The sequence below is a fragment of the Polypterus senegalus genome, chromosome 16, assembly GCF_016835505.1.
Source record: "Polypterus senegalus isolate Bchr_013 chromosome 16, ASM1683550v1, whole genome shotgun sequence".
In the NCBI taxonomy this organism is placed as follows: Eukaryota; Metazoa; Chordata; class Cladistia; order Polypteriformes; family Polypteridae; genus Polypterus; species Polypterus senegalus.
Genome location: NC_053169.1, coordinates 18,401,455 through 18,427,944, shown reverse-complemented (window position 1 = coordinate 18,427,944; position 26,490 = coordinate 18,401,455). Strand labels below are relative to the sequence as shown.

General features: G+C 41.8%; 1 protein-coding gene across 2 annotated transcripts in view; it reads right to left on the bottom strand.

The window, feature by feature from the left end:
* Window positions 1-8,756: 8,756 nt before the first annotated feature.
* The window catches only part of dlk2 (delta-like 2 homolog (Drosophila)), a 78,667-nt gene continuing 60,933 nt past the window's right edge, over window positions 8,757-26,490 (bottom strand). For both annotated transcript variants that reach the window (XM_039738852.1, XM_039738853.1), the window contains exons 4-6: window positions 17,819-17,949; window positions 15,226-15,370; window positions 8,757-10,351 (exon numbers count right to left, since the gene is read on the bottom strand). In XM_039738852.1, coding sequence (XP_039594786.1) covers window positions 9,580-10,351; window positions 15,226-15,370; window positions 17,819-17,949 — 1,048 coding nt within the window. In that variant the 3' untranslated portion in view covers window positions 8,757-9,579. The remainder of the gene's footprint in view (window positions 10,352-15,225; window positions 15,371-17,818; window positions 17,950-26,490) is intronic.

Sequence of the window (26,490 nt, the reverse complement as noted above, 5' to 3'; positions counted from 1 at the left end):
GTCATTTTTCACTCGGCTGAATTCAAAAGCAAAGGCAGACACACCGAAGCATCGTTCCGGGTGAGTCACTCGATCATTAAGAATAAGAAGTCCTTCCAAGATGGAGAGATGATAAAAGATGCCTTCGTTGAGGCAGATGGCCAGGGAGAAATTCCTGCTGAGATTTCAAGACCCCTGGCCGGAGAAAAAGGAGTTTCTGCTTTTCATTAAACATGCAGAATACAAGCAACTTAATAACGATCAATGGCCGTTAGACTTTGCATTTTTTTTTCCAATCTGACCAACATATTGAATGAGCTTAATTTACAGCTACAAGGAAAAGAGAACTCCATGGTCAATATGATTAGCTCAGTTAATGCTTTCAAATGAAAAATGCAACATCTGTCCTCAAAGCTGCAGCGCCTTGATTTAGGGAACATCCAAAACCTGGCGTCAGAGCTGGAGACGCAATGGAAGGCGTGTGCGCAACTTGACAGAATACGCCACACAGAGCAGATTGAAAATTGTCTGTCAGACTTTGACAGACGGTTTCAAGACTCAGCCTTACTTGAGCCAATCGCTACATTTAAATGCTGTCCATTTAGGGAAGATGTTGAAGGTGATTCACTCGCATCAGAAATTGCAACACTGTTTCACCTAAAACTCGTCTACAGTGGAGGATGAGATTTTGACACTGCAGGATAACATTCAGCTGAAGTATGGGGATCATGGACAGTTTAGTAACTTACTCGCAGAGGAAAAGTACCCAAACATGAGGAAATGTGCTGCCTCCATGACTGCATTATTCGGCTCTACTGATTTATGCGAGACAGCCTTTTCCCACATGAAGATTATTAAATCCAAATACTGTAGTGACCATAAATGTATTGAATTGTTATTGTGCCATAAGGGTTATTCAGTTATGCAAGGTACAACAACATATATTTTATGTATAAAGTATACTCGGTATATTTAATTTTTTCTTACAAAGAAATTTATTGAAAGATTTGAGTTCATATTGAAATAGCATTTGACAAAATCAAGTGTGAAAAACAACATCTCCTATGTGGTGTCCGTTATCACTGATGCATTTCTGAAGGCGTTCATGGAAGTTGGCCTCCACTCTTTTCAACATCGCTCTGTCGATTTGGGCGACTTCCATGCGAATGGCTTCCTTCAGTTCCTCCAATGTACGCGGCTTATGCTCGTATACATGTGCCTTGAGGTGACCCCACAAGAAATAATCTCACATGGAGGCCAATGAATGTCACCAAACCTGGAAATGAGGTGACCAGGGAAGAGAGGGCGAATAACATCCATTGATGCTCTAGCTGTGTGGGCTGTCGCCCCATCCTGTTGAAACCACACACACCAGATGGGAATACGTTTTTGTTGTAATTCAGGTAAAAAGAAGTTGTTTATCATCTCGATATAGCGCTCCGAGTTCACAGTAACAGCATTCCCATTATCGTCTTCGAAAAAGTAAGGACCAACGACACAAGTTTTGTCTATAGTGTACCAAACCGTCACTTTTGGGCTGTGTAGCGGACTTTTGTGTAATTTTTTCCAATTTTCAGAAACCCAGTAACGGCAATTCTGTTAATTCACCAAGCCATTGAGATGAAAATGAGCTTCATCACTCATGAACAAAATGAGGTTGTCATTTTGCTCAGAAATTGCTTCCATTTCATGCTCTAAGTTCAGTCGCTGTGCGTAATCCCTGGCCTTCAACTGTTGCACAACGGGATGGAAATGCAGGTCTAAATACAAAATACACCTTACCGAACGATTACTGAGGCCAAGTTCAGAAGAATGCTTCTGAGCAGATCAACTTGGACTTCGCAGCAGGGCTAGTCGTACGCTTTCCACATTTTCAGGGGTACGTGCCGTTCATGTAGCCCCCGGCAGTCTTTTGTTCATTAGTGTACCTCTAATGCGAAGTGCTTTAACCCAACGTAGGATAGTGTTATGAGCGGGAACAGCTTTATTTCTGTGTATATTGAAATGGCAACGAAACTCACGCTGAACTGCGGTAACAGATTGGTTGTTCTTGACAAAACAGTCATATGCAAAAACGCGGTGTTCTATCGTCCACGGCTCCATGGCTTCAACTAAAAAGAAAATAATGCTAAGACTTCGCGAACCTAATGCCACCTGCCGCACATCTGTCACTGCAGTTGATGGAGAATTGTGGGATGCACATCCAGGGCACGAAGCTCCCGTTCCACCACATCCCAAAGATGCTCTATTGGGTTGAGATCTGGTGACTGTGGGGGCCATTTTAGTACAGTGAACTCATTGTCATGTTCAAGAAACCAATTTGAAATGATTCGAGCTTTGTGACATGGTGCATTATCCTGCTGGAAGTAGCCATCAGAGGATGGGTACATGGTGGTCATGAAGGGATGGACATGGTCAGAAACAATGCTCAGGTAGCCCGTGGCATTTAAACGATGCCCAATTGGCACTAAGGGGCCTAAAGTGTGCCAAGAAAACATCCCCCACACCATTACACCACCACCACCACCAGCCTGCACAGTGGTAACAAGGCATCATGGATCCATGTTCTCATTCTGTTTACGCCAAATTCTGACTCTACCATTTGAATGTCTCAACAGAAATCGAGACTCATCAGACCAGGCAACATTTTTCCAGTCTTCAACTGTCCAATTTTGGTGAGCTCGTGCAAATTGTAGCCTCTTTTTCCTATTTGTAGTGGAGATGAGTGGTACCGGTGGGGTCTTCTGCTGTTGTAGCCCATCTGCCTCAAGGTTGTGCGTGTTGTGGCTTCACAAATGCTTTTCTGCATACCTCGGTTGTAACGAGTGGTTATTTCAGTCAAAGTTGCTCTTCTATCAGCTTGAATCAGTCGGCCCATTCTCCTCTGACCTCTAGCATCAACAAGGCATTTTCGCCCACAGGACTGCCGCATACTGGATGTTTTTCCCTTTTCACACCATTCTTTGTAAACCCTAGAAATGGTTGTGCGTGAAAATTCCAGTAACTGAGCAGATTGTGAAATACTCAGACCGGCCCGTCTGGCACCAACAACCATGCCACGCTCCAAATTGCTTAAATCACCTTTCTTTCCCATTCTGACATTCAGTTTGGAGTTCAGGAGATTGTCTTGACCAGGACCACACCCCTAAACGAATTGAAGCAACTGCCATGTGATTGGTTGATTAGATAATTGCATTAATGACAAATTGAACAGGTGTTCCTAATAAACCTTTAGGTGAGTGTATAATCTTCATTTGGATCTTGATCTTTGTTTGTCCGTGAATGAATTAGAAGAAGAGGCACTAGATGGCAGTAGAGAGACAGCTAAAACATAGGCATTGCATTAAGAATCTCCTCCAGGCTTATACTACTGAAGACTGTAGTACGCCAGTCACACCTCAAAACACAGACATTCAAACTAAACAAATTGTTGTGCTTTAAATTAACTAAAGAGATCTTCATTTAGATCTTGATCTTTGTTTGTCTGCGAATTCCACGCATGCGTAGACCACCTTCCAGTTTAGTACGTTGTTGTTACTCACGGATGTCAACAATGTGCCAGAATAACGAAAGGGGTGATGGACGGTGTTACGCTGGATAGCTCCTGAGGCCTGGTTAGAGAATGAGATTGCCGAAGATAAAAAGGTACGTGCCTACGTAACATATGAATGAAAGAAAGACAGTGGGTAAAATGAGTGACAACGTAACAGCACGTTCTGGAAATTATTATTGTTACTTTGTAGCCGGCGAGTGCTGCGCGTCTCACAGTTGTACCGTGGCTTGCTCACATGTCAGTGAAGTGATCCCTATTTATGCTTTAAAGAGCCTGGATACCTATGTGTCCCCCTTTTATAACCATTGCTTTGTGTATATTGCCTTACTCTTTGGATTGCCACAAAGTAACCTGCAAGATTAGAGAAAGGCTGAGAAGACATCGTGAGAGGAAACGATAGCGTCGTGAAAACGAGACGGACTGAGAACGGTCAGAAGCAGAAATGACCCTACACCACCACATAATTACGATTCGGACAGTTATTCCGAGTAGGCCGTTCCTATCGAATCAATATCCAAGGGTTTTATTTTGTAATTTTGTTTCCCTTATAAAAAAATCATAATGCTGTGCGTCGAAGGGCCCAATTCACGACTGGCAGCCACGTTTAAACAGGGAGCCCTTCACAGACAACTTTAACACGCGCAACGCAGTTGGGCGCACATGGCTAGTAGATATATGTATGTATATAGCATTTTTAATGTAGGTAGATCATTTCGACCTGGTCATTTTAAAAGTAGCTTGCAAGCCGAAAAAGTGTGGGAACCCCTGAATCATATGGATCCAGTAGGGTAACCTGAAAAGAAGAGTGACATACGGCCATCTTGGCTGGTTGAAAACGAGATGTGCCACAGCATTTTGGAGCCTCTGCAGTGCTAGTAAGGAGTTACAGTAGTCAAGGTGAGGCATGGCTAGGGCCTGAAATTGAGTTATATACTCCGCCAGATATGATTTGATCTGACAGATGTAATACAAAACGAGTTTGCCTAAATGAGAGAATGCTGCAGTGTGATCAGTGAATGTTAGCCGATCTTCAGTTTTCACCGCAGAGATGCAAATGAGTGGAGGTCTACAGAGATGTTATGTTGAATCGAAGGACTAGCTGGGATGATAAAGAGCTCAGTCTTTGATGTGCTGAACTGAAAATCATCTTACCTGTGCATCGAAGAATCAACCGTATGTGCAGACTAAATGTGAAAAACACAAATACAAAGAGGTGGCAGGCGAGTTATGTCTTTAAAATGCTACATGGCGGTATTTCTTACTGTACATGTTTGGTAAATTGTGTGATGTGGAAAAGTGTGGTTAGACTCAATGACAATGTATCTGATTAAAAAAAAAAACAAACAAAAGGAGGACCAGTGTCCTCCTCGGTCATCTTAACAATATTTTTGTTACGACTCTATAATGCATGTTACAGTGCAGGTCCTGATTTGTATTTAGAGTGGCAGTTTGTTATCAGGCTATTAAGAGTGACATGGTGACAAAACCTGTTTGAATGTCAGTCAGTCAGTCCTTTTCCAAACCACTATATCCTAATACAGGGTCACGGGGGTCTGCTGGAGCCAATCCCAGAGCACAATGTTATTTTTATAAATCAGATTGTGGTCCTTTCTGGTTACTTTTAACTATTTGTTTGCATGTAATAAATCAGCTTTTCAGATTTACGAGTAACACATGGACAAAGGAGACCAGCAGTTCTCCATTTAGTGTGTTTCCATTGACACCCCTGTGTGTATTTATCATGCACTATTGGGTTTAATTAAATACTTTGAAGGAAAGTGAAAAGAAAAAAGTGAAGGACTGAGAATTACTTGTTCATTAGCCTTCAGATCATTTGGATGATATCCTCAGAAAGGGGAAGAAAATCTAATCCAGGATATGAGAATGAGCTGACAGGGCAGAGTTAAAGCTCCAACAAGCCATGAAATTCAACTATTGGCAAGAATTGCTTTCTAATTAAACAACTGGGTTGGAATAAAAACCTGCAGCCATTGCAACCCTCCAGGACTGGGACTGAGGACCCCTGCCGTAAAGTGAGAGGTCGTGGGGACTACGGGGTTAAGAGTTAACATTAAATTTGCTTGCAGGTATTTGCACACTTGTGTTATATCTACAAATTAATTTTGTTGGCTGGTTGTTTATTTTTTTGTGAATTCTGAAATAGAAGGGAATGTAAAATTAGCCAGTGTTCGTGTCATTTCTTCTTCTCAGTTTCCTTTTACAGATTTGTAAATCGTTGACGTCCTTAATATCATAAATGAAAGGGTTTGCTCGTATGTTTCTGCATGAACAGGCACCATCACAGCTATTGGTATTTAAATCACAGGGCTTTGCAGGATTTGATAAGAAAACAAAAAACTCTCTCTGGACATGACACGTAACAAGTTCAGCATGTTACTTCACAGTTTTTATTTAACACGCGCAGTATCAAAAATAGGTCACAATCCAAAATAGTCTGTGAACACATTTACCAAATAAATTACACAAATAAATTACATGTACAGGAATCATACAAAAACATGTTCATATAAAAACATAGCCCTTGAAGCACAGTGGCCTAACAATATACAAAAAATATCTTTTTTAACAATACTAATACTAGAAATTAGCCTATGTTTTATAACGTATTCATCAAATTTACTGCAGTGCAACAAATTATTTTATTATCAATTAGACAGACACCTGAAAGCAAATGCAATCCATGACTAAAGAGTGCAGATCACAAAAGAAACTTTATTAACACAACTTAACAAAACTTTAGTTTTCTTTTTACAGTTCATATAGACTGTGTATATTGCGCATGTATAAATATCGATATAAATAGGACAGAAGCTGTTTAAACTGGCCTAGTCAGTGATTATTATTTAGTGTACATAAGGTATGTATACGTGTTTAATGTATAAATTTGTACACACACACACATACACACACGTGTCTTTTAAGAGGCAGTCTGGTGGTGTGGTGGTTAGCACTGCTTCTCACAGAATTTGTGGACTGCCTTTAAATCTCACACCTGGTTACTGTCTCTCTAGACTTTACACGTCTTCTTTGTGTTTGCATGGGTTTTCAATACATGGAATTAAGTTTTGCTTGCACAACCCCTAAAACTGAGCACATTATGTTCATTGTGGTTTCTATATTGGCCAAGGGTGTGTGTGTGTGTGTGTGTGTGTGTGTGTGAGCAAGTGAGTGTGCTCTACAATGGACTGATGTCTTATTCAGGGTTGCTTTCATTCTTGCACCTATTGTTGCCGAAATAGGCTCTGGCCCTTGGTACCCTGAACTATTTAGACAAGTTTGAAATGTTATGTTATTTCTATATAAGCCGTATATTAGGTATAATAAGCATCTATTTGTATGTAGTATACAGTATATAATAAACACATATACTTTTATACACACTGTATATAGTATATTTATTGTAAATTATATTACATATGCTCCTTTTAATACTCACCATTTACTTTTTTGACTTTTGCTTCCAGTGTTTCCCAACCTCAGTCCTGGGGACCCTCTGTGGCTGCAGGTTTTTGTTCCAACCACATTCTGTTTTTAATTGGACTCCTGGGCTAATTAAGTGATGTGTTATTTCCCAAGTTCTTTGTTTTGGGAGCAATATAGAAAAAAAACTAAGTTTGTTAAAATAAATAAATATATATATATTATATAATATATATATATAATATACAGTATATTATATATAATATATATATATAATATATATATATAATATAATATCTATCTATATATATATATATATACAGTACAGGCCAAAAGTTTGGACACACCTCCTCATTCAATGTGTTTTCGTTATTTTCATGGCCATTTACAGCACTCCATCACTCTCCTTCTTGGTCAGATAGCCCTTACACGCTCTGGAGGTGTGTTTGGGGTCATTGTCCTGTTGAAAAATAAATGATCGTCCAACTAACCTGACTTCTGCACAACACAACTGCTGGTCCCAACCCCATTGATAAAGCAAGAAATTCCACTAAATAACCCTGATAAGGCACACCTGTGAAGTGAAAACCATTTCAGGTGACTACCTGTTGAAGCTCATCGAGAGAATGCCAAGAGTGTGCAAAGCAGTAATCAGAGCAAAGGGTGGCTACTTTGAAGAAACTAGAATATAAAACATGTTTTCAGTTATTTCACCTTTTTTTGTTAAGTACATAACTCCACATGTGTTCATTCATAGTTTTGATGCCTTCAGTGAGAATCTACCAATGTAAATGGTCATGAAAATAAAGAAAACACATTGAATGATGAGGTGTGGCCAAACTTTTGGCCTGTACTGTATACACATATACATATATATACACACACACTAGGGGGCTGTGCCCCTTACTCGCTTTGCTCGCTTACCTTTAAAGCAAATATTCAAAATCTCTACAGACACTCATATTATGTAGTTACATAAAAAGTGTAATGTGTATATTGTGAGGGATGGCAGGAGTCATTACCCAGTCAGGACGCCCTGAAGATGGAAGAACTGGGGGAGAGAGTGTGCACAGGGCATTATCTCTCCTGGATCGGTAAATGGCAGCCCCCCGGGGTTGCAATGGTGCCTCAGATTCTCATAGGGTATACTGGGAATCAGAGTTCTTAGACTCAGCCCTGTTGAGTTCTGTGGGTGCCGCCAGAAGGTGCTACAGGGACAGGGGAGCCCCACTTCATTTGGCTTCCGCCTCACCCAGAAGTGCTTTCGGACCACTATATGGAACACCGGAAGAATTTCCGGGTGGTAGATAAAAGGAGGTGTCTGCCTCAGTTCCAGGAACTATAGTCAGAAGGAAGGTGGACGAAGCTTGTGAAGAGGAATGGAGGAGGCAGTAGCCACTGATGGAAAAAGAGAAGAGAAAGAGTGCTTTATTATTGCCTGTGTGGTATGTATTGTGGCTGTAGTGGAAAACGCTTGCCAAAGAAAAGTTTCCCACAGTAAAATATTTCTTTTTTTATACTTGTGTTGGAGCCTGTTTGTGTTGGGTGATTCAGGCGCTGGAGCGCCCCCTGGTGTCCACAATGTATATATGTGTTTGTATGTTATATATATATATATATATATATATATATATATATATATATATATATATATATATATATATATATATATATATATACACATATATACATATATATACATATATATACACATATATACACACATATATATACATATATACACTCATATACATATATATACATATAAACATGTGTGCTCACACAAAAGAATGGACTCTTCAGGCATCTAAGGTCTAAAATATAACCTTAATGAGCATAATTTTAGTTTTGGTTGACCACTGAAATAAAATGATAAAGTGAGGAATTCATCCAGGTTGTTTTTTAAAAAAGTGTAGAATACTGGCCATCAAAACCTATAAGAATTAGGTTCATAAAAAAAAGTACCTTATTTTCTTTCAGTGGTTGTATGCAAGTAGATATGGCAAGTAAATTGAATCAATTGTTCCAAATGTAGCAATGTTTCTCTCGAGAGCATGACGGGACACACTCTACTTGTTATTCATTCTCTGAAGAGTTTCTTATTCCAAATCCACAGACAGATTTCCCAGAGATCATCTGCTCGAATGAAGCAGCGTCATTCCAGTTGGTTTTTAAGTGCTACATGTATGTTTCCTGTCTCTGTAGTATGTCAATATTTTTTTCAGAGCCAATTTACATTCCTTCAGCCACATTCCTATTTACAAAACCACCTACCAGATTGGAACATGGGCATGAAGGTGCCTGCCTGGCATTTTTTTCCTCATTTAAAAGTCTTCCACGAAGTAAATTATAATACCCCACCCAGCAAGAGTCTATATATTCACCTTAAGTTTGATTCCATTGTAATAATATAAACCCTAATTGCAAAGCTTCAGGCATTTCCTAATATTTTCTTCCACTTCTCAATGGAAAAGTTGAACCTGGGTTGCTGAGATTCCAGCTGAATGTGGCCTTCTATCCACTTTCTTTGACTTTCCATTTTATGTCTTAGTAGCAACTTCTTTTACTTCCACTCGCAATTTTAACGCCTTCTTTTCTGTCAGTAATTAAATGATTTCCGTGTTGAGTTTTTTTTGGAGGTCTGGCATAGGGGCAGAGAGGATGCTGATTCTGCATTCTTCCTCTTCTCCAAGTGTCCTGCGGTGTCGCTGAGAAGTGCAGTGGCATTTTGTGCATCGTGTCTGCCAGTAACTCTTCAACACTACTACAGTTGTGAGGGTCACTAAAACTAAGGTAAATGTGCCAAACACCACTAGCACAATAAGCTGCAGCTCAGTAAGTACAGGTCCTTGATGGGTCACAACTTCTTTCACAGAGATCTTCAACATGCGCCCACTCACTGCATGGTCCTTGTAGGGTGGAAATGACACATTTCCCCAAGAGCTACCTTGCCCCTTGCTAGGCTGGGATAATGTACTTCTTGGGTAGGTACTAGTCCAGTTCTTTGGCATTGATTTTCCCACGTCCAGTGGTGATTTTGCCGTGGAGACTGAGCATGTTTTACCAGTATAACCTTGCAGACAAACACAGTCAAAATCATTCACCCGGTCAAAGCATCGGCCATTGTTCAGGCAGGGATTGCTGACACAGTCATCAATGTTGATGGTACAAAAACGTCCTTTGAAACCTGCTTGGCACTCACAGGAGAAGCGGTTGATACCATCATGGCAGATGGCACCATTTGCGCAAGGACGCATCAGGCAGTCATCCACGTTCACCTCACACCGTGGGCCCACAAATCCTGCCAGGCAGCGGCAGGACAACTCCTGAGCATAGCCATTGTCATCATAACACATCCCCCCATTCTTGCAGGGCATTCTGCAGAACAATAGAAGAAAAAAGATTCATGTAAATGACACAAGCATTGCATGGGGTACACTTCCAATGGACATCAAAAGTGTCATTGGTAAAGACTTCATTTGCAATTAATTTAGAAGGATTTGCACAACTTTATTTTCAAATTAACATTAGAGTTTTTGTGTTGGTTAACGGCAAAAGAAATCGTAATAAAGTGTGTTAAAAGTCCACACTGTATCACAACGGGATGTGAAACATTCCAGAAAAGGGTGGAAACTTTTGTTTCGCCTCTGTCAGATTCACTGATGACACCACAGTGATGATGAGAACACACGCGGCAATGAAGGAGCAGATTGGACACAGTGATGGAAGGCTGGTTTCTGACCTGTGCCCAAATTTGTGTTAGAATAAACAAGATTTGGAAAATAATAAACGAATGTTGTCTTTTAAGTGTTATCAGCAAAATGCTAGGTTCAGGTTGAGCTCAGGCGTGCATTACGACAGTCATTTGATCAAAACAGTTGGCACAGCAAATAACCTGATCGCGAGGTAGTAAGTGCTACTACCGTGTATCCCCGAAAATAAGACCGGGTCTTCTATTAATTTTTGCTCCAAAAGATTCACTAGGGCTTATTTTCAGCGGATATCTTATATTTATTCATGTGCAGCAATATACATTTATCCAAATACAGTCATGTCATCTTCTTCTGGAATATCGTCATAACTCTCCACATTCAAACCCTGAATTCCAGTCCGAATTTCTTGCTACTCCAGTCGCTATGTGGATCCTACGGGATCAACGTGGCTGCTTCGCTGTTTGATGAATGGTTCGATGTGGTGAAGCAAAATGCCAACATACAAATGTATTCATGTTGCTTTTATATTCAAGTGTTGCATATTCCCCAAAGCAATGATACGATACATTTTATAAGTCTCGCATCTTCTGTGCATAACCCTAACCCTAATCCTAACCTTCACAATGTCATCAGAATGTATGGCGGTGGATTTGAGCCACAGAGGAAAAAAAAAAAAAAGGACATAATGAAAATGTCTGTTTTGTGATTAAAGTGAAAACTTTGGCTTTAAACTCGAAATGTCAAATTTAACCTCGTAGTTTACTTTACCATTAAAGCAGACCCAGTTGTTAAATTGCTACGCGCTTCTGGGGCTTCCTCCTGACCTGACAGCAGTGGCATGCAGCATCGCCACACAGAGCACATTAGATTTATAATATTCCAACTCTCTGCACATCTGGAATTCTTAGATTTATACTTGTTATCACTTTCATGATGAAAGGCATTAAAATATGTATGTTACATTTTACAGAGGGCGGCACAGTGGTGCAGTGGGTAGCGCTGCTGCCTCTCAGTTAGGAGACCTGGGTTCACTTCCCGGGTCCTCCCTTTGTGGTGTTTGCATGTTCTCCCCGTGTGTGCATGGGTTTCCTCCGGGTGTTCTGGTTTCCTCCCACAGTCCAACGACATACAGGTTAGGTGTATTGGCGATTCTAAATTGTCTCTAGTGTGTGCTTGGTATGTGTGTGTGCCCTGTGGTGGGATGGCGCCCTACCCAAGATTTGTTTCCTGCCTTACGCCCTGCAGCAGACCCCCGTGACCCTGTAGGAAGGATAACGGATGGATACATTTTACAGATAAATCATTAACTTGGGCGGCACGGTGGCGCAGTGGTAGCGCTGCTGCCTCGCAGTTAGGAGACCCGGGTTCGCTTCCCGGGTCCTCCCTGCGTGGAGTTTGCATGTTCTCCCGTGTCTGCGTGGGTTTCCTCCGCGCTCGGTTTCCTCCCACAATCCAAAGACATGCAGGTTAGGTGGATTGGCGATTCTAAATTGGCCCTAGTGTGTGCTTGGTGTGTGGGTGTGTTTGTGTGTGTCCTGTGGTGGGTTGGCACCCTGCCCTGGATTGGTTCCTGCCTTGTGCCCTGTGTTGGCTGGGATTGGCTCCAGCAGACCCCCGTGACCCTGTATTTGGATTCAGCGGGTTAGAAAATGGCTGGATGGATGGATCATTAACTTTGTTTAAATAATGAATACTGTTAATAGTTACACATATGGGGAAGGCACGGTGGCAGAATGGTAGCGCTGCTGTCTCACAGGGAGTCATGTCCCTTGTGATCCCTGCCTGGAGTTTGCATGTTTTCTTGCTGGGTTTCCACAGTGGGCTCAGTTTTCCATCCAAAGACATGAAGGTTTAGGGATCTAGTGAAGCTACAATGACACCAATGTATGTGTGTGTGTGTGTGCTTGTGTTCACCTTGTGATAAACTGACACCCCGTCCAGGGATTTTGTTTCTGTCTTTCACCCAATGCTTGCGAAATGTGAATGGGCGCATCCCTGAATTGATGGATATAATCATTAAACATCCTTTTCAGAGATACTGTGGCAAGGTGTCCTCGGAATTCAATGGATGTTTCGGGCACACGCGTCACATCGCGTGAAGTGTAAACCTGGCCTTAGGCGCCTTACGTTTCAGCTCACGATCCTGACTAGAGCTTATTTTCGGGTAAACACGGGTAAGTACGCATCACAATAAGAGCCAATGAAGGTGTTGGCACACCTAGCAGTCAACTCTGTGAGGATGAGCTTCATGGCGCTTCTATTTATACTTTTTCTCTGAACATCATTCTCCTCTTTCTTGAATCCTGACAAAGTGCTTCCCTTCCCTGCCTGACAGGTAACTGCCACTCGAGCATTCAGACCTGTTCATCCTTTGTGGTGCTCATGCCCAAGCTGCCTTTCTGCCGTTACTCCAAAAAAGTACCATATGCTGGGGTTTAAAGTAACAGGAGAGAGATGAACATGGAATTGGGACGTAAGCAGGGCCAGTATTCAACTAATGGGAGGAAGAGGGGTAATGGAAGCAGAGCTTACACTGTCAATTTGAAGGGAAGTGGACCAGCCACTCCAATAAATTTGAAGGAGTCAGTCAAGCAAGCCCAGAGGGGCAGCGTTTTTTTTTCAAAGATGTCTTGAGAGTTCTACCAAGTCCCACAAAATAAATCTTTTACTACTGTACATGTCTTTGACCCCTTAAGATGCATTCCAAACACAGCCCTACTTTGACAATTCTGTGGTTGTCAAATAGTCAGAGCTGTTGTACAATCTGACACATGGCTGCTTCTTATTCCACCCCTTAGGGCTCATGCAGTACTACCACTGTGTGTGTGTGACTTGTGGTCTTCAAAGGCAGATTCTGAAAGGTTTGTTAGGTCTCCTTCCATAGACGAGACGATGAAGATGCTGTTCTGAAATACTGCCTTGTTGCTCAAGTACACTAACATAAGGGAGCTAACTGCGTTATTTGCATGGACATTCATTTTCACTCTGAGTAAATTATTAAAAAACGACCAGGGGTCATTCTGTAGAAGCTTCAAAGCAATTGTAGATTTGCGAGTGTCAGACATTTTGGATACAATTTTAACGTAATGTTAATTGCATTATAATCAAGGCTACTGTAAAAGAAGGAGGAGAGGGAGGTGAGGAGCAGACGCTGATATGGTGCACTGCCGCACCCACCACATGACAAATCAGCTCAGGATCCCAGATTAGGACCCGAGTTCGGCCATGCGACAGGTGACACTTCAGCACCACACAAGTTCAGATGGAGTGGAACCAGTGGGAGGTTTTTTTAATGGTGGCTGGAATGCCAATTCTGCCCCCAGGTTTTTCCCAGCAGGTTGGAGTGGTGGCTCTGAGGCTAGGGATCTGCACTGGCAATCAGAAGGTTGCCGGTTCGAATCCCGTAAATGCCAAAAGGGACTCTGCTCTGTTGGGCCCTTAAGCAAGGCCCTTAACCTGCAATTGCTGAGCGCTTTGAGTAGTGAGAAATCTACCAATCAATTGTCTTCGCCCCTTGTGGGACGTAAGGCTTCAATGAGCTCCCTCCATCGCATGCGGTCCTCCTTTGCAGCATGTTGTGCTTCTCCCCATGACAGGTTCACCTTTTGAAGCTCTTGTTCTACGCCAAGTGTTTTTGAGTCTTCCAGTTTTTCTTTTTCCAGGTGGTGTCCATCTTAAGTCAACTCTTGGGATGCCGTTTTGCTCCATCCTTAACACACGTCCAAGCCATCTTAAGTGTCTTATTGTAATGTCCCTGCTTGTTTTCTTGTATAATTGTTGGTTTGATATTTTGTTGGGCCAATAAATCTGGCAGTTTTGTCCGAGACATCTGTTGTGGAAGACCTCAAGTCTCCTCATGTCTGTACTGACCACACGCCAACACTCTGAACCATACAGGAGGACAGACTTTACATTGCTGTTGTACAGGAGCATCTTTGTTTTTAGGTTGTATTGTTTAGACCTCCAGATGGAGTGGAGTTGGGAAAAGGCACCCTGAGTCTTTCCCAGCCTTGCGCTGATGTCTTTATGGACAGCGCTGTCCTTGCTGATAAGGCTGCCAAGGTAGGTGAAGTCCTCCACAAACTACAATGAGCAAATCCATCGACGGCAGGCCCATAGCAGTTCTCCGCCACTATGGCAGTATGACCACCCCTGATGAAAGTAGTGAGAAAAGCGCTATATATATATGCAAAGAATTATTATTATTATTATTATTGGAGGGCATACATGCAGGGCAGGATGCAGATTAACGTCATACGCAGGACGGAGCGATTGCAGGTTATGGGCCTTACTCAAGGGCCTAATAGAGTAGAGTCACTTTTGGCATTTCACAGGATTCGAACCGGCAGGTACTACATATATCCTCAAACCCACTTCATCCATTTCAGAATGGGATAGGGAGTGGTTGAGCCAATCCAGACAGCACTGGCCACAAGTGGAGCACAAGCCGTAGGCAGCACGCCAGTTCAATGCACAGCACACACCCTAATTAACCGAGTATGCTCGTTCCATTTGTAAAGTCTGAAATAGAACTCTTACTTGGCTTTGTCGCAGGGCCCAGTTTTAAATTCACAGTTCTTGCCATGAAAATCTTTAGGGCAGACGCAGGAATACTCTCCATCTTCACTGGAAATGCAGGTGGCTCCATTTTGACAGGGATTATGATTTGTGCATACATGAATGTCTGAGGAGAAAAAGGGCAGAAGCAATATCTGAGTAAAACAGAAAGAGACTGAGGGCGCAGACAGCCTCGCCATCCCCGGAGCATAGAAATACTGTCTTGGCTTGTTTTACATTAATCATTTAAATTCCACTTTTTACTATGTAATTAATTTAGTTTGTGTGCTGTTGTTGCTAAATATTGTATGGTTTGTAATTTACTGTTCAATCGTTATTGTCGGAAATATGTGTATGTACTCAGCAAAAAAATAAAGAATGCCCAAAAATATCATTGTTGTTAAGTTCAGTCAATGAGTGCTGACAAAGTTTTTCTGATGGTATAAAAATAATTTTTTTTTTGAACACTAATATGGATTTATAAAAAATGAAAACTGTTATAAATGAAAACCTCACATTCCTTTTCCAAAAGTACAACCTTGTTCTTGACAGCAAGATGTGTGCGGACTCTTTCTTTTTTGTTCTTCTTCTTTTGGAAATTTGTGTGCATATATCGGGCTTAAGCCTCCCTGTTTAAAAATATACAGTGCAGGAAACAACAAAATATGATCAATCCAGCACTATTGGCTCAAATAGAGAATTTCATGATATTTTTTAATGAAAAGAAATCCTTAAACAGGAGTAAATTGAATGCAGGTTGTTATATCAGTCATATTGTGGACGCAGAGCATCTTTTGCAGTTCACCCACCTTCAAAATGTGACGTGGGATGCTGCCTGGCTAAAGACCCTTAATTTGAAAAGTACACACACATATATATATATGCTGTGCTCCTTACACTTCATGGAAAAAAAGCCAGCCGATGGGCAGGAATACCTTACAGGAACTTATTCTCGCCACTCAAATATACTCAGCAAAAAAAGAAACGTCCCTTTTTCAGGACTGTGTATTTCAACAATAATGTTTTAAAAATCCAAATAACTTTCCAGATCTTCATTGTAAAGGGTTTAAACAATGTTTTCCATGCATGTTCAATTAACCATAATCAATTAATTAACATGCACCTGTGGAATGGTCGTTAAGACCTTAACAGCTTACAAAAAGTAGGCATTTAAGGTCACAGTTCTAAAAACGCAGGACACTAAAGAGACTTGTCTACCGACTGTGAAAGATGCCCAGGGTCCCTGCTCATCTGTGTGAACGTGCATTAGGCATGCTGCAGGGAGGCATGAGGACTGCTGATGTGGCTAGGGCAATAAATTGCCATGTCCGCACTGTGAGACGCCTAAGACAGCGCTACAGGGAGACAGGAAGGACAGCTGATCATCCTCGCAGTGGAAGACCACGTGTAACAACACCTGCACAGGATCGGTACATCCGAATATCACACCTGCGTGACAGGTACAGGATGGCCACAACAACTGCCCGAGTCACACCAGGAACACACAATCCCTCCATCAGTGCTCAGACTGTCCGCAATAGGCTGAGAGAGGCTGGACTGAGGGCTTGTAGGCCTGTTGTAAGGCAGGTCCTTACCAGACATCACCAGCAACAACGCCGCCTATGGGCACAAACCCACCTTCGCTGGACCAGACAGGAGTGGCAAAAAGTGCTCTTCACTGATGAGTCACAGTTTTGTCTCACCAGGGGTGATGGACGGATTCGTGTTTATCGTCGAAGGAATCGAGCACGTCTGGGACCTGTTGGATCGCAGGGTGAGGGCTAGGGCCATTCCCCCCAGAAATGTCCAGGAACTTGCAGGTGCCTTGGTGGAAGAGTGGGGTAACATCTCACAGCAAGAACTGACAAATCTGGTCCAGTCCATGAGGAGGAGATGCACTGCAGTACTTCAAGCAGCTGGTGGCCACACCAAATACTGACTGGTACTTTTGATTTTGAGCCTCCCTTCATTCAGGGACACATTGTGAAACATTTCTAGTTGATGTCTTATGGTGTTGACTCTTTTAGTGTTCATACAAATATTTACACATTAAGTTTACTGAAAGTAAAAACAGTTGAAAGTCAGAGGACGTTTCTTTTTTTGCTGAGTATATAATGTTGTGCCCCACACTAATCTACACTCCATGGGTGACAGCAGGGCCTTCAGCTGTATGGCGAGTGCCCAGACTCTGGAATGACCTACCGAAATTAATGAGATCAGCCGACTCCATGAATTCTTTTAAAACTCATCTGTTCAGGAAGGCTTTTAGCTCAACTTGGCTTTATTCCCCTTCTCTCAGTTTACCTCTCTGTCAAGATGCTCATGTAACCTGTGTGTGTGTGTGCGAGACCATCAGTTATGTTGTCTGTTAGACTTTTCTTTCTCTGAATTTACTGTCTTAATCTTCTTTATTTATTTATTTGGTTTGTACAATGCTATATTCTGTATACCCTGCTGTTCTTCCTTATATTCTGTAAGTGCCTTGAGCATGGGAAAGGCGCTATATAAATAAAACGTATTATTATTATTATGTCTTAATTATCACAGAGACAACTTACAATAAATACAGTCTTACCTTTATCACAGAAGCGTCCAGCCCAGCCTTCCTCACAGATGCATTGCCAGGACTGGTGGCATGTGCCATGAACACATCCAAGCATCCGAGTACAGTCTTCACAAAGTTCTCCTTCCCACCCAGGATCACACCTATAGAGTAGGAAGCAAAACAGTTCCGTATTAGGAGGTACAGCAGCTTGTAGCTCCACGTTTTAACACAAGGGGGTAGCATTGAATAGGAAATGTAATGTGCACCGGAGGTCAACCAGCAGTGGGTTGACAAATTTGTAACATTTTCGGAGCAATAGTGCTAGTGTAATGGACCAAGCAGGTTCAAAAAATGATTATTTTTAATGTTGCACTATCATGGTGAGGGAGTCCATTTATCATCCAGTACCCCAAATGTGTTCTGGTTTACAATTCTATCTCCAATACAAGTGTCCATCCAGTCAATCCTCTGTTTTGTAAATCTACTTTAATTTCATTATGATTTTGTTTATCTCAGAATGAGCACCAACCTTGAATAGGATGGCAGTTCATTACAGAGTACTATACACTCATAACCAAGAAGAACTAATGACTTGCTCATTACTGGGATACAGAAAATAAAGTCATGGAACACAAAGAAAATGGACATGACGTGAACATGCAAACTTTACAAAAAGCGTAAGCTGGCCGGGAAATAAGAGGAGCTATTGGGTAGGCAGCAGTGCCTCCACCCTCCGCCATAAAGTTAAACGTAATATAAAAAAGTTTGGATGGATGGAATGTGTAATTTGAACATCAACACAAAGTGACTCATGGACCAAACCTCACTGCATATATTTAACATCCTAATCTGTAAATAATTAATTACCAACATGCAAAAAAATTAAAAGGGTAGTCAGTCAGTCAGTCATTGTCCAACCCACTATATCCTAACTACAGGGGTCTGCTGGAGCCAATCCCAGCCAACATAGGGCACAAGGCAGGAAACAAACCCTGGGCAGGGTGCCAGCCCACCTTAGGGCACACACACACACACCAAACACACACTAGGGACAATGTAGGAGTGCCAATCCACCTAACCTGCATGTCTTTGGACTGTGGGAGGAAACCCACGCAGATACGGGGAGAACATGCAAACTCCTGAAAAGGGTATTTAATTATTATTATTGTTATTATTAAATTGATTAGAGTGCCTATTGTTAATAATGCAGAGGATGTGTTCTTTATGATGTATTTAAATTCTAATGGCGTTGTCTCTCTATAAAACCTGGCAAACCAAATTTGTTCTTTTGGGACAATAAAAGTGAAATAAATCGATCACCCTGGCTGCTGTAGAATTGCTCTGACCTTTAACCTTATGGTAATGTCTGCCTTTATAACAACATAAGACTTTTTTCAGCAGATCTCATTAACTGATGATACATCAGACTCTATGAGGTTTGGTGCTGATTTCACAACCCCAGAGTGGAAATGCTACCAATGGCACAGTTTCAGGGATCCATTATTCAGGGTTCAGATTCCTGAGCCTGGTCATTGTCTGCGTGGAATATGCACAGTCTACTTGGGTCTGCATGGCTTTATCTCTATGTATGCCATTCGTTCTCCTACATACCTGAAAACAAGCAGGCCTAGTATTAGCGGAGCGTGGGCAAGTGTGAGCAAACCATATACTGTAATGGTTTGCTATAGATTTAAATGCTCAACTCCCTTTTGTTGCTTTCGTTATATTTCACCCTTTCTCTGTGCAGTTTGCTTCCTTCATTGTATTTTAGTAATGACAATTAAAAATGAGCAGAGCAGACACCCAGGCAAACGACACTGAATCATGAAAGGCTGCAACTACTTTAGCATCAGACTAACTAATTAGTAAATAATGGATTAATTAAACACCTGGAAAAGTAGAATGAAAATCAAGATGGATATATTGCTAAAAAGAAAAAATACATTATTCCTATATAACTGCCTAGTACAGTTAAATATATGGTCACAGATTTGCACAGAGACACAGGAGGTCGTAGAAACAAGAAGGATTTTTATTCAAACACTGCAAACACATGAGCTTAAACGTGCTCCATGACAAGTCAGACATGACAGTTCCGCTAGGAGCGGAGAGAGAGAGATAAAAGCAAACAATCAATTCCCAAAACTGACAGGCGCTGCGCAAGGCTTATAAGTCGGCGGAGTACCGCGCGAGGCTTGTATTACGCGTTATAGTGCAAGGATAAGGAACAATGTGAGGGTGGTAGTCAGTGTTTCAGGGTTTGTGGTTTTCCCAGGGGCGTCTGTATCTATTTGGGGTGCGATTAACCCTCCAGCTCACAATATATATACTAGCCAACCTGCGGCGTACCATACGCCCAGTGCAGGATTTACGTATAAGCTACACAAGCTATAGCTTAGGGCCCCCGCCTTCTTGGGGGCCCCCAAAACAAATCATATTTGGCACTTACATAGAATATCTGGACTTATAAAGGGCCCCATGTCTCAAATAGCTTAGGGCCTTATCAAGTCTAAATCCAGCCCTGCATACGCCGCATAATCAGGCCGGCTTTTAAATAATTTTTAAGCACAGGGAGAAAATTTAACATTTGCAAAATCGGTAATGTAATAAATCAGCAAGAAAAGCAGCATTGTAACAATGCACGGAACGAACCAACACACAATCGTCCATGCGGCGTAGCGAGGTGGGAGGTGGGTGTGTACAAAGTGCAGGAGTATCTAAGAAGACGCATGTTTATCGCGGATGCGAATTGCTGTATGTAGCGTGTACAACACTTTGCTATGGTGCACGCGGTCGTGCGTCGTAACCGAAAACTCGTTTTTTAAAAAGACTGCTCACTTCATTGTGTTTTAACCTCAGGTGTAAAGGAATGTTTTAATGATCCCATGGGATACCCCTCGCAAACTGTTTTACACGCTGCATATGGCGATTCACCTCCGCGAGAAACATGTCTCTATGAACAGTCAACGTGTGGGAGGGCGGTGTGTACAAAGGGTAGGGACGAAAACAGTGGGAGCGTATGAGTCGCACTTAGTGGCAATTTCACGGTTTGCAGCCCGAATGGGGTTCAACGGCTTACCCACGCCAGGTAGACACACGCTCAATCTCATGCATAATTATTTATTGAATGGTAAACACTTCTGGAAAGACACGGTTGTCTAAAACAGGTTAGTGTGAGAATACAACAGTAAGTGAATGAAAAGATGGAACTCTGGAGAGGGCAAAATACAACACAATAGTGAACCCGCGGCATAATTATTTATTGATGGTTGAACACTTCTGGAAAGACACAGGGACACCCCTCGCAAATTGTTCTACACGCCGCATACAGCGATTCACATCTGCGACAAACAAACTGTTCTACACGCCGCATACAGCGAATCACATCCGCAACATGATTTTTCCTAGATGGTCCTGTCGCGTCCACCCTCGTTCTCGAAGCATACACACTGCCTGCTCATGTGTCCGCTCGCAAGAGAAATTCACGGAGAGCCGCCCACCAGCTGCCTGTGTGTGTGTCTCTGTCTGTCTCTGGCGCGGCTTTCTCTTGCGCTGCCTGTGTGTGAACCGGTCAGGCACAGAGAAGGTCAGCTGCTGACAGAGCGTCTCGACTGTTGCAGGGCCTGCATTGGTGAAGCAGGTGAGACGGTAATGAAACAGAGGCACAGGGCTTATTGGTTTTTAAAGACTGATTCCTTCATTGTGCTTTAACCTCAGTTTTAAAGGATTGTTTTAAGGATCCCATGGGATACCCCTCGCAAACCGTTTCACGCGCTGCGTATGGCGATTCACCTCCGTGAGAAACATGCCTCTATGAACAGTCAACGTAGCTCGGAGGTACATGACATTAACCTGACCTGCACTGCATGTGGCCTCTACGACAGACAACATAAATGACGCCATTTTTTCTGTGTCGTCGCGTCCGAGTTGGTGGGCGTGGCCCTGCGAGTTGTCGTCGTATCCAATGGTCTTAGAGTTGGTGGGCGTGGCTCCTTCCTGTGTGCACCATAGGTGTCTCTCTTGTCGGCAGCTTAGTGAATCCTTTTCATGGTTGTCTTGCCTTAGTGAATTATATATATATATATTTTAACCAAACTTAGTTTTCTCATTTTTATATTGTTCACAAAACACATAATCTGGGAAATAACAGTTCACTTAATTACCCCAGGATTCCAATTAAAAACAGAAACTGGTTTGAACAAAAACCCGCAGCCACAGGGGGTTCCCGGGACCGACGTTGAGAACCCCTGTCGTAGATGGATTTGAAAATGTTGTGCTTCTTTTGCAGACTTGAACTCAAATTATAGAAACTGAAAAACACTAATTCACACAAGTTCTTTCAGGATCAGTAATTTCAAATTCACAGGTTAAATATTTACATGATGGTCACTTTTACTAAAAAAAACACATTGGAAATTAATTCAATTTATCAGCTAAATATACTGTATATATTTCCTTATTCCAGGCAGCCTGGCTGTTTCCCTCTGTGCTAAATGTTTGCATATTGTAGTCCTGACCTGGATTACTTGGGTTTCATAATAGCTGGTAGGATGCTTTTATTTCCATATTTCTGCATTTGGAGCTGGAGGGTTAAACGTCTTGCCCGTGGTCATACACAGTCAGTGATGAGAACTGAAAATTGTGTTTCAAACTCCACTTGACCTGTTCTGTCACCTGTCAATATTTCAGCTTCTATTTTATGGCTTTGAAGAGCTGTACCTGTCATAGTGACTGGGCCTGCAGTGAAAACAAACTGGGATTCAGTCATTCTGTCTGTTCATTGTTCCCTTCCAGATGCCTTGATTGATTGATTTCATATTCATTTATATATTTTTATTATTTTCTCATTGTTTTCATAAAAATTATACCTGTTTTTGAGTCTAAAATACTTTCAGGTTAGTGGAAGATTGGCAGGCGGCACGGTGGCACAGAGGCTGCTGCCTCGCAGTTAGGTTCGCTTCCCAGGTCCTCCCTGCGTGGAGTTTGCATGTTCTCCCCGTGTCTGCGTTGGTTTCCTCCCACAGTCCAAAGACATGCAGGTTAGGTGGATTGGTGACTCTAAATTGTCACTTGTGTGTGTGTGTGTGTGCCCTGCGGTGGGCTGGCACCCTGCCCAGGGTTTGTTTCCTGCCTTGTGCCCTGTGTTGGCTGGGATTGGCTCCAGCAGACCCCTGTGAGCCTGTAGTTAGGATATAGTGGGTTGGATGATGGATGGATGGATGGATTATTTCAAATGTGCTTGGAAAGGCGCAGTGGACACATTTGTTTTATAAATATCCATGTGCTGCATTTTAATTGATGTCCCTGCTGCCTCGTCTGCTCTCCCTACCCCTTTTTGTTAAACCAGTCACAGAGTGAACCTCCATCCTATTTGTCTCTATTTTCAGTCATGTCTCTTTGGCAGTCAGAGGCAAGTTTCCATTTTTAAAAGCTGGAAATGTTAAATTTGGAAGCAGATCGAGTGTGATTTACACTACACCCACAAACAGAGCTACCGTAGCATCGCTGGGTGAAATTTCAGACTGTGACTGATGAAGATTATGGCAGCTAATGGAGTAGCTCCCAGCTTTTAGTGCAATCTCAGTTAGTGTGCTGTCGTTTTCTTGACAGTACCCCATCCCTTCATGGGTAAGTCTTTGTATCCTGTGCATTCATTGACTGCGGTACACAAAGCGTGTTTCAGAATAGCACACTTTTCATTTACTGTACTGATCCAGTGTTACTGTGAATGTATGTGTGTGAGATTCCGCCCTGCAAATGTGAGCAGTATTATATTTTTTTAAATAAGAATTGCAATGTTTTTCTAAGATGTTCTATCTCAGATGTTTAATCCTGATACTCTGTATATTTAACTTATTATAATAACTATTCATGGTGGCTTTAAAATCCATACTGACCCCTACTCTCTCTTCTGTTTCTTTTTCTGGTTTTCTGTGGTAGCGATCTGCACCATCACCACCTAATCAAAGCACCGTGATGTCCTACATTAAAAGCCAGAAGTCTACATGACCATCATCATCATCATCAAGTTCTTCCATGAGAACCCTAAATACAAAGAGGACTGTTTCATTTATGTCAGGTAGAATGCCCAGAGCGGGCTGGGTGGTCCTGTGGCCTCTGAACCCCTGCAGATTTTATTTTTTCTCTCCAGCCATCTGGAGTTTTTTCTTTGTTTTTTTTTTTGTCCTCCCTGGCCATCGGACCTTACTCTTATTCTATGTCAATCGGTGTTATCTTATTTTAATTCTTGCTTTGTCTTTTATTTCTCTTTTCTTCATCATCTAAAGCACTTTGAGCTACATTAATTGTACGAAAATGTGCTATATAAATAAATGCTGTTGTTGTTATAAATTGTTATACCTTCAATAAGAGAAAAAAGTGCCAGTTGACTGCAATGAAAATAAAATCTAAAAACAGTCATACAGTATTAAAACATTCTTTAATGGGCAGTAGAATGGAGTCATTTTAATAATGTAGGTCAGACATATCGTAATACACATAAACTGTAGAGCAGGGGTGTCCAACTCTGGGCCTGGAGGGCCAGAGTGGCTGCTGGTTTTCATTCTAACCCTTTTCCTAATCAGTTTTCACTGTTAATTAACTTCTTTTCCCATCATTTTAATAACCCTGTTTTGAAGGATTCAGTCCTCTGAATTGATTCTTTTCTTCATTAAATGACATCGAAAAAGAAATGAGACATGAAATGAGCCAACAGACGACCAGCTAAATTGAGGCTTTCAACTCCAATCACTTTCTTAATGAGAAGCCAATTCTTGCTGTTAATTAAACTCGTTATTTAATTCCATGGCTTGTTGCTGCTCTCATTCTGCCACAGCAGACATTTCCAAAACTGATTGATTTTTTTGTTTTTTCTAAGAACATCATCAAAATGTTTTGGTGGCCTGAGAGATCAACCTTACTGAGACCATCACCTTTCTTTATTTTCAGATGCTGCGTGGTGGGCACAGGCGAGCTGGTCATGTGGTGGCTTGTTTTGTGTCTCATTATTATTTGGCTGCTAATTAAGGACAAAGGGGCCCGAGTCAAGTTAATTAAAATTAAGGCAAAGAAGTTAATTAGTAGCAAAAACTGGTCACTAATGAAGAAAATTCACCATTGACCATTTTATTTTATTGCACAGGCTAGAAAACGATGTTGCGATTACAGGCCCCGTGCTCGCTTGGTTCAGTTCTTATTTATCAAATCGATTCCAGTATGTACAGAAATGTGCTGACAGGACTCCATTATTATACACAGAAGTTCAATATGGTGTCCCGCAGGGCTCAGTACTCAGACTTTTACTGTTTTCACTTTACATGCTTCCACTGGGATCTCTCATTAGGAAACATAATGTTAATTTTCACTCGTATGCAGATGACACCCAGTTATACCATTCATTTAGATCAAATGAAGTTTCTCCGATATTGTCTTTAATTAGTTGTGTTAGTGAGTTAAAGGAGTGGCTGGATGAGAACTACTTGTCTTTAAACACAGAGGTTAATTGTTGGAGGGAATGACGCTGATCACAACACTATTTTGTCGTCATTTAACTCAGTAGGAATCACCATTAATCAGCCCGTAATCTAGGAGTTCTCTTTGACACTAGCAAGTCGTTTAAAGCACATATTACAAAGTTGTCCAAATCATGTTTCTTCCATCCTAAAAATGTTGGGAAATTAAGTCGCTTTCTAAATAAACAGGATTCTAAAAAATTAATTCCTGCATTTATCTCTAGTAGGATTGACTACTGCAATGCAGTGTTCACTGGCTGTTCAAACTGTTCTTTATACAGCCTCCAGTTAATCCAAAATACTGCTGCAAGAATTATTACAAGAACAAGAAAATACGAACACATAACTCCAGTTCTTAAATCCTTACACTGGCTCCCGGTTAAGTTTAGGGCAGATTTCAAAATCCTCCTTTTAACATATAAAGCATTAAATGGCCAAGGTCCTGCTTACTTGTCTGAACTTATCATGACTTACAAACCTGAGCGCACATTAAGATCTCAAGATGCCGGTCTGCTTAGGATTCCAAGAATGGGAAGTCGAGCTTTTAGTTACAGGGCCCCTAAACTGTGGACTGGTCTGCCTGCTACTATAAGAGATGCCCCTTCGGTCTCAGCTTTCAAGACTCACTACTTCAGTTTGGCACACCCTGACTAGAGCTGCTGATTACCTGTACAGACTGCATCTCTGTTGTTAGTCATTAGCACTAAAACATAAGTAACATGACAGTTATAATTTGTTACTAACCCTCACCTATTCTGTTTCTCTTCTCCATACTCAAATGTGGCACTTGGTGCCACGGCCCACACACCAAGTTGTTTTGCCTACCTAAGGTAAAGTCATCCCTGATGGAGGATCACAGGAATCATGGGGTAGAAGGGTCCTTTCATTGGATTGGCAGGCCAAGCAATGTTTCAGCTGTGGAATGGCCAATTGGGGGAGGCAGCTTGATGGCTGAGGTCTCCAGGACTCTAAACAAATCCAAATCATATTATGGAATATCATCTACTGTTAAATTCTGGTCCGTACTTGTAAAATTTTTATTTGTATACTGTATTGAGGATTTGATCCGTTCTGTGTATTGTATTGTATTGACCCCCTTCTTTTTGACACCCACTGCACACCCAGCCTACCTGGAAAGGGGTCTCTTTTTGAACTGCCTTTCCCAAGGTTTCTTCCATTTTTTTCCCCTAC